This window comes from Pogoniulus pusillus, chromosome 1 (assembly GCF_015220805.1).
Source record: "Pogoniulus pusillus isolate bPogPus1 chromosome 1, bPogPus1.pri, whole genome shotgun sequence".
NCBI classification, from domain to species: Eukaryota; Metazoa; Chordata; class Aves; order Piciformes; family Lybiidae; genus Pogoniulus; species Pogoniulus pusillus.
In genome coordinates this window covers 9,280,243-9,293,522 of record NC_087264.1, presented here as the reverse complement: position 1 = coordinate 9,293,522, position 13,280 = coordinate 9,280,243, and the positions used below count along the sequence as shown (strand labels likewise).

Sequence of the window (13,280 nt, the reverse complement as noted above, 5' to 3'; positions counted from 1 at the left end):
AATGCACTCTATTGGACACTCCAAGTCTCTCATGGAAACAAAAAATGCTGAGCCACAGACAGAGCCTTAGTGATTCTGTGTGCATTTGTCCAAACAAATCATTGTTTACTACCATCTGCATAGGTCTTCATTGCTTTTCCAAGTTTACTTATCTTTACCAGGACTGTGAACATAGAAGTGCATGGCAAAATGTAGTTCTTACAAGAAACAGTATAGTTTTTGGTTAATTTATTCTGCAGTGGATCTAAAGTGCACTGCTTTAATCATGTGGACATATTTTGCTCCTGTTAGCTGCCCTAAAGTAAAAAGTACTGGGTTTGGGGTTGTTTTTGATTGGTGTTTTTTATATAAGTCAAATACTTGCAAGTTTCTCTGAGAAACTGCAAATGTCAAGCACTGTCAGGGCTTAATGGAAGAGCTCTGAAGAATGGGGAGCTCCTATGAGATGCTGACACAATTAACTGAGCTAATGGTTCATTCCTTTCTTTAATAATACCCAGCACCAGGTGACTTGAAGGGGTCATTGCATACCTTCAGACTCTAGAATCTCATGTCATCCTGCATGACCTCACTGTTCCTTACTGTTAATTTCATGTGTTACTCAATTTAAAAGTCAAGTATTTGCTTTTAACTGAGCTAAACCTATCTTGAAGATTTGATTTTCTTTTCCATCTTATCATCCTGGTTTAAGTTTGAACAGAAGTAACTCTGTTCAGTGATTTTACTTTTCAGATTGGTCTTTTCTAAATGATCACACTTACTGAAATGGACAGCATGTTTTTGCAGACACTGTCTGCTTCTAGTGGTGATAGCACACAAAGTTTCTACTCAGCATCAACAATTGGTACGCGGAACAAGGTCACTTAAATCTTGTGTACCACATCAGGGATGCAGAGCAAAAGGCTGCATGTGCAGGGAGGGGCAGACAGTTCAGGTGACTCTAAACTGATTGAGGTAGTGTTCCGTTCTATAGACCTCACATTCATTATAATGCTGATGAGGATCAAGATCTCTTTGTTCAATGGCCAGCATTTGAGGAGGACTCTGTCCATTCATTATTCTGATCCCAATCCATGAGTTCCTGAATCCAGTGCCAGAGCCCAGCTCCTGAATAGTTTCCCCTAAATCCAGAAATCCAGACTGTGGGATTTCTGCCACAGCATCAGTGGTGATGGGAGCTAACTGACACCAGGCAAGTTGGGCTCCATACTGGTTTTGTATATATTTGTGTATGTTCCATTTAATTATTATTTTCATTAAAGCAGTATTTGTTTTCTTTTCAGTTCCTAAGTCTCTTTCTTATTCCCTTCTTCCCATTTGGGAAGGGAGTGGGAATAACAGCATTTTTCATTTCTCTAGTGGCTGGCCCAGTCCTAACCCTTGAAAATCACACACCAAAATGGATTTAAATCCATTGATGTCAGCAGATTTTGTTTTTAAATTGCTGTAAAAAAGATTAATAAATCACTTTAGGTAATGGACTGCTTCATATTATTTCTGTACTGAGTTGCAGTGTTTAACCTTTGCCAAGGAGTCCCCTGGCAACTTAGTTTGCTTGAAAAGTGGTCAGTGTTTGGTTTTTTTTTTCATATAAAACAGTTTACAGGAATGGAAGATTTGACATTGTTTGGACTGGAAAGAAAATGCAGCTGGAGTTTCTGACCATCTCAGAGTGACAATGGATCTGGTTATAATAGAATCACAGGATAATAGAATCAATCAGGTTAGAAGAGACCTCCACCATCATCCAGTCCAACCTAGCACCCAGCCCTAGCCAGTCAACTAGAACATGGCACACAGTGCCTCATTCAGGCTTTGCTTGAACACCTCCAGAGATGGCGACTCCACCATCTCCCTGGGCAGCCCATTCCAATGCCAATCACTCACTCTGGGAAGAACTTCCTCCTAACATCCAGCTTATACTTCCCCCAGCACAGCTTGAGACTGTGTCCCCTTGTTCTATTGCTGGTTGCCTGGCAGAAGAGACCAACCCCCCACCTGGCTAAAAATGCTGCAAGTTCCACCCAGCCAGTAATTCTGAAATTATATGAAAGTGACTCACATAAAACTGGCTGAGAGACAAAACAGCTGAAAATGCTGTCATCTCCTGTTAAAAATGTCAGATTTTGTCCTTAAGCAGGGCAATTTACATATGGTCATGCCAGGATGATTTGCTTTTAAAAACAACAGAGGGAACATAACTGAAATCCAACCAACCAAAGAACAGAACAGCAATTAACATTACCCTGGCAAAAGATTTTAGTTTCTACAGGTGTATTGGTAAGAGTGGCAGAAAGAAAAAAAATAGAGAAAATAAAAAAGAAACAATGGCAATGTTAAATGCCATGAAAGTAACAATAAATGTAATGTAACTCTGGGATCCTCTCTCACTTCCAAATGTAGGTGTGTACTGCTTCTCCTGCAAAGGAACAGCACCAGGAATAAGTATTTCTCATGGCAAAATGTCATTTTATATTCCAGATGTGTGGAGGTCAGTTGTAAGTCATCAGTTTTGAAGAGAATTAGTCTGTGTGTCAAGGAGCTGAGTGACACCATTGTTACATTTTGCTGTCCTTGGTACTCGTGTTTCCCGATTGTAAAACCAACTGTAAATGTAATGTCTGACAAATAGTTGTTTCACAGTAAGCTTACACAGTTTTTGTTATTTAATGGACAAAATTATTTTGTTATTAAGCACACGCACAAAAAAATGAACAAACCCAAACCCAAAACCAAACCAAGCAAAAAAACCCAAAACATCCAAACCAAACAAGCAAGCAAAAACACCAACACAAAAAACCACAACTTGATTTGATGAAACAGTAAGAAAAACTTTAGAGGAAATCCTGGAAGAAAGTAAAAGATCAGAGGGGAATGAAACTGGGATAAAATACAACAGGGATGAGCAAAAGATAATTCTGGCACTGGTTTCCTCTGCCAACTATCAAGTTATACCAAACTGAAGAGATGATAGACAGTGCAGAAATTTTTCAGATGAGGTCCATCAACTCTGGGTGTGTGGCTGTGAAGAGAAACATGGCCCATGCTGGCTGCTCCCGTGCCAGATGGAACAAGTTCAAGCTTGATTGCTCTGGGCTAGTACCAGGTCAAGAAGGCCAAATAATTTGATGTAAAGCCTATGCTTGAAGCATTGTGGCCCCACATTTGGTGCATATTAGAATACAGAAACCAAATGCCATACAGGACATTAGAGTGACCTTTAACTATTCAACTGAAATAATGATCAAAGTAAAAACAAATGTTAAAATTCTATAATACAATATTCTTTCAAGCTATGTTAGATCACACACGGCATCTAAATGTGATTATGTATGTGCAATGCCAACTAGCTGAACTGTGTGTGAAGTGTCAATGGCAGAGAGAGGTAGCAGTATTTTGGTGTGTGAGATATTAGCAATGTGGTGAAAAAGTGTGAGAGATGAGCTGAGTCCAGGAACATCTTAGGTGAGATATTGCCAGCTGAAAGAAGACCTTGATTTCCACGTAGAGGGTAGAACGGAACTTGACGCAGACCACAGTGTACAATTCTAGCTGTCCATATTCAAGAAACATGAACTAAATTCAGAGCAGATGCAGGGCAGGAAGATAAGAACAACTAACAATCTGACAGCCAGTCATTAAAGAAGAGTAAACAATGTTGTATCTTTCTGCTGAGTAAAACAAATTCAGTGACTGGATGCAATTCATTCTATAAATATATACACAGAAAAAGAAGAGGAAGAATAATTTAAACTAAATGGCAGCATCAGCACAGAACATATGGGTATAAATTGACCAGAAGGCTGAAAATTAGCAAAGGTTTCTACTCAGAATGGCTCTTCAATAGTTACTCAGTAGGAACAGCAAGGTGTTGTGTAATTTAGTTAACTGAAGTAGCAGGGAAAGGTAGGCTCAAATATCAAGAGATCTTTTCCATATTTGTCACCTCCACTGATCATTGCTAAATACTCAGCTGGAACAGAGCAGTGTTAAATCTTCCCCACTTCCTTTTCCTAGAAGAAGTATTCCAAATGCTAGAAAAGAAGTATCACAGTATCACAGTATCATCGGGGTTGGAAGAGACCTCACAGATCATCAAGTCCAACCCTTTACCACAGAGCTCAAGGCTAGACCATGGCACCAAGTGCCACGTCCAACCTTGCCTTGAAGTGCCCCAGGGATGGCGACTCCACCACCTCCCCGGGCAGCCCATTCCAGTGTCCAATGACCCTCTCAGTGAAGAACTTTCTCCTCACCTCAAGCCTAAATCTCCCCTGGTGCAGCCTGAGGCTGTGTCCTCTCGTTCTGGCGCTGGCCACCTGAGAGAAGAGAGCAACCCCGTCCTGGCCACAACCACCCCTCAGGTAGAGCAAATGTCGGCTTTGTTTGCCACCATCAATGCTCCACCAACGTGCTGAAGGCTGGAACATGTTTCATAAAATTACTAACATGCACATACATGTGTAGATGCTTGTGTATATGCATGCATATATACACACATAAGGAGCCATCTGTACACGTTTTAACTAGGCTGTAGACGTTCGACTTGATTTGAGGATTTCAGTACTTTGTTTTCATCCCTGTATCAGAGTAGCAAATTGGATGATCTTGGAGGTCTCTTCCAACCTGGTTGATTCTATGATTCTATGATTTTCTGCATTTTGACTGCCACATACACAACATTTTTGTGTGACCTCCTATAGAATCATAGAATCAACCAGGTTGGAAGAGATCTCCAAGATCATCCAGCCCAACCTAGCACTCAGCCCTAGACAATCAACTAGATCATGGCACTAAGTGCCTCAGCCAGGCTTTTCTTCAGCACCTTCAGGAACGGTGTCTCCACCACCTCCCTGGGCAGCCCATTCCAATGCCAATCACTCTCTCTGGGAAGAACTTCCTCCTAACATCCAGCCTACACCTCTCCCAACACAACTTGAGACTGTGCCCCCTTGTTCTGTTGCTGGTTGTCCGGCAGAAGAGACCAACCCCCACCTGGCTACAGCTCCCTTCAGGTAGTTGTAGACAGTAATATATAAACTGTGGCAACTCATCTGAGTCACAGTGCAAGAGAAGGAATGTGTCACTTGAAAACACTGAATTGCTGTCACTTGCTGTCTTAGTAGAAGCACAGGAGCAGCGGCTGATGGAGTTCCCCCTGCCTGAAGTTGCAACCTGGTATCTTGTGCTGGCGTTTCGCTCCGCATACATACTAACACAACTGCCTCAGACCGGTCCGTTAGGTCACGCTGTTGAAGTCCCCTTTTATAAGGACATGGTGCCCCACGTGTCTGGAGCAAGAGGATGTATGTTACAGAAAAAGTGAAGCCTAGTGCACAGCTCATGCATGGGGAAGGGGACATGGTGCCAGGCATGTAAACGCCCGTGTGACACAGCTCCACTGATCTCACAGCGAGAGTCCTCTGTTTTTTCAGGTCAGAGTGTGAGCATATGTGTTGGTGTGCAGGCGTGTCTCGACAGAATGGTCTCTGGAGTCCTAGACCATCAGGACAGGGTACGTATGTGCCTGTCAGCAGGGTTCGTGCCAGTTCAGTAACAACAGTCGTATATCAGGCTAGCATGTGTGTCTGTCAAACTCCAAGTGCGCCTGCCCATGATCCTCTGGCCAGTGAGTGGACGTTGGTGTCTGATGACTTATGTATGCTGGACAGCCTGTGTGCCTGCTCTTCTGCCTCTGCCTGTCACGTATCACAGGGTGCTCTGAGTGTCCCTGTGCACATGTCAAACTACTCCATGTGTGCAATGCCTGTGTGCCTGGCAGTAGCAGACCTAAATGCCTCAGAGAATCATCTGTACCCAGTCTTGTGAGACACAGCCTCAGATGCTTCAGGACTCTGTGTGTGCCTCACAGTGACACAGCCACTGTGCCCACCAGCAGCAGCAGCGCATGGGTCTGCCTCAATATGTCAGTCACACACACTTCAGCACTGCTCCTGTGCCTCACAGTGACAGTCACGCACCTCAGCACAGCACAAGTCTGTACATCCCCGTGACACTCACACGCTTGAGTCCACCGAGATAACCGCGCACCCTGGACCCGGGTGTTCACATCTCCGTCACACAGGTGTGCACCTCAGACCCATGCCAGCAACACAGCCACACGGCGCAGACCCACGTCAGTGACAACACTACACGCCTCGGGTCCTTGCGTGAGCACGTCTTGCAGTGACACAGCCCCGCGTGACCCAGCCCAGCGCCTCTCTGTCCGTCGGTGCCACAGGCTTGACTGCCCCAGACAAGCGTGTAACAGGCCCAAGTGCCTCTGAAGTGCCCCGCAGTGCCACAGCCCCAGTGCCGCGCAGGCCGCTGCATGGCTATGGCGGAGGCTGCCTATGCGAGCACGACCAGGCGGGGCGGCCGCGGCCGGCGGGGCAGCCGGGTCCGCACGTCAGCGCGCAGCGCGGGGCGGGCGGTGGCGGCGGCGGCGCCGTTAAAGGTCGGCGGCAGCGCAGCGTGGGCAGCTTTAAGGGTTTGGGCTCGGCATTGGAGCGAGGCGGCGGCGACGGCTCCAGTCACCCACCCTCCCAGTCACCATGTCGGGCACCCGGGCGTCCAACGACCGCAGCAGCCATCCTAGCGGCGGGGTCAAGCGGCCGCGCAGCGAGCCGGGCGGTAACAAAGTGACGGTGGTGCTGGGGGCACAGTGGGGCGACGAGGGCAAGGGCAAGGTGGTCGACCTGCTGGCCACAGAGTCGGACATTGTGTGCCGGTGCCAGGTGGGTGCCGGGCTGGGCCTGGCCGGTGCTGGCCGCCGCTCTCCCTTGGCCCTTCCCGCCCTGCGTTTCGCGCTCTTCTCGGCCACTGCTTCACCCCCTTGCTCCCCTCAGCCCCGTGCCCGCCGCTTCAGTCTCCCCTCAATCGGGCGCCCGATTTCCCCTGCGGATCCCCTGTCTGTGCCGTGCTGCTGTGCCAAGCCCTGTTTCCTTCCGCCTGCCTGCCTTTATCTTTTCGCGCTCCTCGCTCCTTATTTCTCCTCCCCGTCCTCTCGCAGAGAGAGTGTGCCCCGTTGGGCAGCCATGTGCTTCCCACACACGCCTCCCCCCAACCCTCCCCGGCTGCGCCTCGAAATGCCACTCGGAAATAAAAAGCCCTGTACTATAAATATAAATAGCTGACCCTTCACGATAAGCGACACAAGATCCCGAGGTGCCGGACGGCGGGGGGGTCCGGGGGCCGCTGCCTAGGGCGGGGCGGGCGGTGCTGGCGGGGTCGCTGCCCGCGGCGGGTGGCCCGGGCGGCTGAGGCCGTGCTCCGGGCATCTCCCGGCGCTGGGTTGCGTTATAAAGCCAAGCCCCATAGCCTGGCGTGGGGTTCATTGCTTGCAAGCCTGCAGTGTTGTCTGCCACGGGTCTGATGTCTCGGGCTTGTTGAAAAAAAATGCCCCTTATAAGCCCTCTCGAAGACCTGCTGCTGGTAAACATCCTGAGTTTTCCAAAGTTTTACTCCATGATTTGGTTTTTGATAGACAGGTTGTGTTCCATGTAAAGCGCCTGGAAGCGTATCCTGAAAATATTTTGCAAAGGGGCATGAGTAATACGGAAAAAGCAAGTTATGTGAAAGTACAAGACTTAAGTAATTTGGAGAAGCCTTTGCTTTCATGCATTTTTTTAAGGTGACTATAATGCAAGGAGTCTTAAAGTGATCTGTTTACCAAGTGTAATAGAACTGTTCTCAGACATTCATTGTGATCCTATTAGACCAATGCAACTAATAATAATTTCACTTGTCCCTGTAAGCTGCGTGACCACCCTAATAAGTAGTCATCCGAGTTGGCACGTACCATGGAATATATTCTGCTATAAAATGCCTGGAAACTACTGAAAAAATACAGAAATCTTTGAATGTGAGGTGATAATTCCAAGGATATTTGTGTAATAAAGTACATTATGTAAATAAATTGTCATGCAAGTTAAATATTTAGAATGTGGAGGAAGAGTTTTGAATTGAGTTATTAAACTCCCAGGATCTTTAATCACCTTGGGGAGAAGTTTCCCTGCAAAAGTTAACTAATGAATATGTATTGTCAGGATTATTGCTGCTTTTCCATCGTTACTTCCCCTGCTCCTTCAGTAATGTGTTACTAGGAACTTAAACGAGTCTTGTAATAGCTTTGGGGAGAAAGTGTAAGAGTTTTGGCTGAAGAGTATTTCATCTCGGCCCCAGTCAAACCGTGCTCCTCATGGATTTACTGTTAGAACTGTAAGAAGTCATATATTGATTCATTTTAGACCAGGTTTGAGAGATGCCCTGAGGCTGCTTTCCAGAGGGATTTGCTGTCCATCCAGAGAACTAATTTGCAAGCATGACCCCCAGGTGCAGCTTCAGAATACCCTTGGAAGGATACAGGACGTTGTGTGTGCGAGCGTGCCAGAAGGGTTAGTGTGTTAACAACAGGCTAGATGGCTTAGATGGTTTAATATGCTGCCAGGCACATCTAGATCATCTTTCTGTAGCCTGATGATGAGATTGGGATGGATGGAAGGCAGGTGGACCTAGGAGAGTTCTGGACTTTTTTCAGGATAATGTTCTCTGATAGACATACACACACATGCTATGTGTGAGGCTACTTATGTATGAGGTACACTGACTTAATAGAAGTATCTTCAGGATTAGAGTTTAGGTATGAATATAAAACACTGGAAAGAGGAAACAACAGTAACAAATTATTTTTTAGTAGCAAAATTTACACAACTTAAGTGAGAAGTGAATATTTTCTGTTAATTGTTGCACATTTGGTGATTTTTTGAGGATGCTTTCTGAAAATGTCATTTTAATGAATTATTATGTTATACTGCCAGTATCAATCATGCAAGAAGACAGCAGTGCCCGATTTTTGCCTCTGTTAGAACTCAGATAAGACTGTTGAGGTTTAGCAAATACATGCACATATCTAAGCACGTGAACAGTACTGATGAGGTCTCTCAGTGTGGTCATGGTAGTCCATAATTTATAGGTGTGATCAGTTTGAGAGAGGCTTCATTAATTCTGTGTACTGTCATGGAAAAGTTAGCATTTAGACCAGAATTTTCTTTGGTTTGCATTCCTTCTGGAAACAAAGAGAATCTTTCCTGTGTACTAGAAGAGATTGCTTAAGCAAGAGATGCTGAAGGTCTCCCTTACTGGAGACTTGATAGAAAGTCACATCAGGAATTTTCTGTGTTTTGGAATATTATTGACAGGGTTATTTCTTGTTGCCTCTATTTTCTGAGACATTGACTGAAAAAAATGTTTAACAGCTTGTTTTAATTGTCAGCAAAATGAAAGTAGGGAAAGCTAGGAAAATAATGTCTGAAATTGGGGGTATTTATGTCTTTTAAAACAATGTCTCGGCTAGATTAATTCATCATCACAGTAGGATATTCTTTGGGCTAACTTTTTCTTAATGATTTTTTTTCCCCCTCCTGAATGAGAATTTAAATCCTGGGCCAAATTTGAGCTGAAGAGCTTTCTCAAAATAGTAGTTCCCTAATATTTCTGTGAGAGGAAATTATTTGCATTGAACGTTTTTCAAGTATTTTTAGTGTGTGGATCTAATGAGAAGTCTGTGACAGCCTGATTGCTACAGAGGAAATAAAGTGCTGTTTCCCTGAATATGGAAAGAAAGGCAAGAAGGCAGATAGGAATAGGAAATTCTTCACAGGCACAAGTCCTTCATGCCTGTTTTGACACTTCAAATGGGTTAAATAAAATTCTGCATTAAAAGCCCAGCCTCTGTAATTTTTCCTGAGCTTTCATAATTTGATTTTGTGTGAATTGAAGAGTTTCAATTTGGTCATCCTGTTGCAGTCTTTCTCAGTACTTTACACTCTATAATTAATTTTTCACATTAGTTACACTTTCACATTTAAATTATGTCATCTATTTCATCTTGGTACACCTGAAGTAGTTGATTTAATTTCACCTGTGTGCTTGAAGCATTCTTTGTGAAAGAGGATGTTTCAAAGATTCTGAAAGATCTCTGGATATTCTTGAACAAACCTTGTCACAGGCTGCTTTCATTAAAATACCAGATACACAGGCACACATACTCATGTAAACAAGCAGAATATTTCTAAATGAATGAATAACAACAGGCTCTTTAGGGCTGTTTAAGGACTGAGTAGGTTTCTCTGAGCTTGGGTTATTCATAATGTCAAGAATGTTCTTTCCCCTAAATTGCTCTTTCAGAAAGCAAAGTATGCGCAGGCAGAATGATAAAGGCTAATATTTCTTTCTTATTGTGGTCTCCTGGGGCATGGAACTGTCTTGTTATATTGTGCAATACATTCAGTCCCTGGTGTATTTTTAGGGAGAGGGTACCATCAAAGAGTTCAGCTGCCAGCACTTAATTTTGATGCTTGCTTCAGGTTCTGTGTATGTATTTGAAGATTTTAATTGATAGAGTATCAAACATAGAGGGAAGTTTGTTTCTTAGTCACTTGGCATGTCATCACAAAACAGAAAGATTTAATGTAATCTTAAGTAATTTGGATACATATAATATACCAAGGCTGACATTGTTCAAACCACAGCTTAAGATCATGATTTCTTCAGTGCCAGTTCTTTTTCCACTTGTATGTTTCTCACATCACCTTGTATGTTGTGTAGTGACTACCTTCAAAACTAGAGCTTGTGGGGGTAGTTTGACCTGTCTGGATTTTAACTAGAAAATTTCTCAGATCTGGTTTGGAACATGATCAAACAAATACTCAGCTGTCCCAGCTGACAAGGTGATGTACCTCTGGAGGCAGAACTTAACCTAGATCTGTTCCTAAAAAGTCATAGAATCAGTCAGGGTTGGAAGAGACCACAAGGATCATCTAGTTCCAATCCTCCTGCCATGGGCAGGGAAACCCTACCCTAGATCAGGCTGGCCACAGCCTCATCCAGCCTGGCCTTAAACACCTCCAGGGGTGGGGCCTCAACCACCTCCCTGGGCAACCCATTCCAGGCTCTCACCACTCTCATGGATGATGAGGAGACTGCAGCACTGCCTTATGAGGAGAGGCTGAGGGACCTGGGGCTTTTTAGTCTGGAGAAGAGATGACTGAGGGGGGATTTAATAAATGTTTATAAATACCTGAGGGTCAGGAGTGGGGGGACAGGTTCTGCTCACTTGCTCCCTGTGACAGGACAAGGAGCAATGTGTGTAAGTTGCAGCACAAGAGGTTCCACCTCAACACAAGGGGGAACTTCTTTACTGTAAGGGTCACAGAGCACTGGGACAGGCTCCCCAGAAAAGTTTTGGGGTCTTCTTCTCAGGAGGCTTTCAAGGCCTGTCTGGATGCGTTCCTCTGTGATATGTGCTAGGTTGTGTGGTCCTGCTCTGGCAGAGGGGTTGGACTCGATTATCTCCTTGGGTCTCTTCCAACCCCTAATATCCTGTGAAAAGGAAGTAGTGTGTGTTGTCATATATGGCAGAAGAAGCACTGTGCATCTTTGGTAGACTACCCAGGAGGCACTTTTTACTTTAAGTGTGTGCCAAGAATGTCTAGGAATTCCTGGCTTAATGGAGGGTAAATAGTTCTGCCTTTCCTGATGAAATTTTCTTGTGCAATAAATATTTTTTCAACAAAATATCCAAAAGCAGTGTAGGAAAATGCCCCGGAAACAATTAAATAAAAAAAATAATTCCAAAACAAAAGTGTGAAAGATACACAAAACTGTCCAAGACAGTTTTAAGGTTTTTCAAGCCTACATTTGGCACTGCTGTTCCACTGCTGCCAATGCTGGATGTGTCTGATCTGTGACACTTGCCGCATCTGGAAAGAATCTGCCTGATGTTATCAGCATTGCCTTAAGAACTGGCATTGAAGAAACACCACCAAATTTTAAGGGTGTGCTTGCATAAAGAAAAGCTGTTACTGGGTTTGTCATAGTAAGTGGAAAATAAAAGCACATTAACATGTCATCACTTTTAAAACTCATTTCCTCTGTCCAAATCAGTGTACTTTCAAGTTAAGAATTGCATTGGTTTTAAACGAGATCATCTGGTAATTTGAGACATTTGGGGAAAAAATATAGTTAATACTGAATTAAAAACAAAAGGTAACACAAAAACCTTGCTGTTAAGGTCTTTTCTGGTTGAGTAATTTGCAGTAATTTGCCCAAGACATTTAATGAAGTCATACACAAAGGATGTTGCCTGGCCAGTTTTCTTGATGTAGTGAATGTTAGTAAGTGAATTGAGAGGGGCTGACCAGTAAGAAAAGCTACTAAGGTTTTTTCATTTGAGATACCATTGCAGTGTTGGAGAAAGGGTAAAGGGTTATGCCAAACACCATACAAATAACTTGCATATTACTGCTGGTTTCCTTATTTTCTTGTTCTAGTGTTTTAATCACATAGGTTCACAGGGTTAACCAGGTTGGAAAAGATCTCTAGGATCATAGAGTCCAACCTATCACCTAACCCTTCTAATTAACTAAACCATGACACTAAGTGCCTCATCCAGTCTCCTTTTAAACACCTTCAGGGATGGTGACTCCACCATCTCTCCTGCCAATCACTCTTTCCATGAAGAACTTCTTCCTAACATCCAGCCTGAACCTCTCCTGGCACAGCTTGAGGCTGTGTCCTCTTGTTCTGTAAGTAGTTGCCTGGGAGAAGAGACCAGCCTCATCTTTTAGGTGAGGTTGGTCCTTTCAGGTAGTTGTAGAGAGCCGTAAGTAACCCTTGAGCCTCCTTTTCTCCAGGCTGAACACCCCTAGCTCCCTCAGCCTCTCCTCTCAGGGCTGTGCTCCAGCCTCCTCACCAATTGCACCCTTGGTGCACTTCTCTGGACATGTTCAAGCATGTCAACATCTTTCTTAAATTGGGGGGCCCAGAACAGGTTACAGGACTAAAGGTGTGGCAAATAAATGTGAGGTAAATGCCATGCATACTAGAAGTGGTACTTTGGGAAATGTAAAGGCATTTATGGAATAATGAAAAACCAAACATGGCAGAAATGCCAGGTGAGAAGTTTTTCTCAGTGATTTAGGTGTAAGACCAGATGGTTTCTTTGTGCCTCTGTTGTGCTGCTGATTTGGCAGGGCAAAGCAGACACCCATCGTTGAGACGATTGCTATTGATGATGGGCTGCTGGAACTCTTTGCAATGGAGATTAAATTAGGGCAGCTTTATGTGATGATTACATGGAGCTACAGGGACTTGTTGGCTGGTGTTCTTTCTGTCATATGTTTGTATCCTTTCAGGGAAATATGACCCTGACACTATAATTTCTGCCTACAGGATGAAGTAGTATGTAAAAACTTTAATCTCCTAATGATTTAGTGCTT

At 44.2% G+C, this 13,280-nt stretch overlaps 1 protein-coding gene across 1 annotated transcript in view; it reads left to right on the top strand.

Annotated features, from left to right (window-relative positions):
• Window positions 1-6,436: 6,436 nt before the first annotated feature.
• Window positions 6,437-13,280, top strand: part of ADSS1 (adenylosuccinate synthase 1) — a 33,369-nt gene continuing 26,525 nt past the window's right edge. Inside the window, exon 1 of the mRNA XM_064163017.1 lies at window positions 6,437-6,737. Within this exon, the coding sequence (XP_064019087.1) occupies window positions 6,555-6,737 (183 nt within the window). The 5' untranslated portion in view covers window positions 6,437-6,554. The remainder of the gene's footprint in view (window positions 6,738-13,280) is intronic.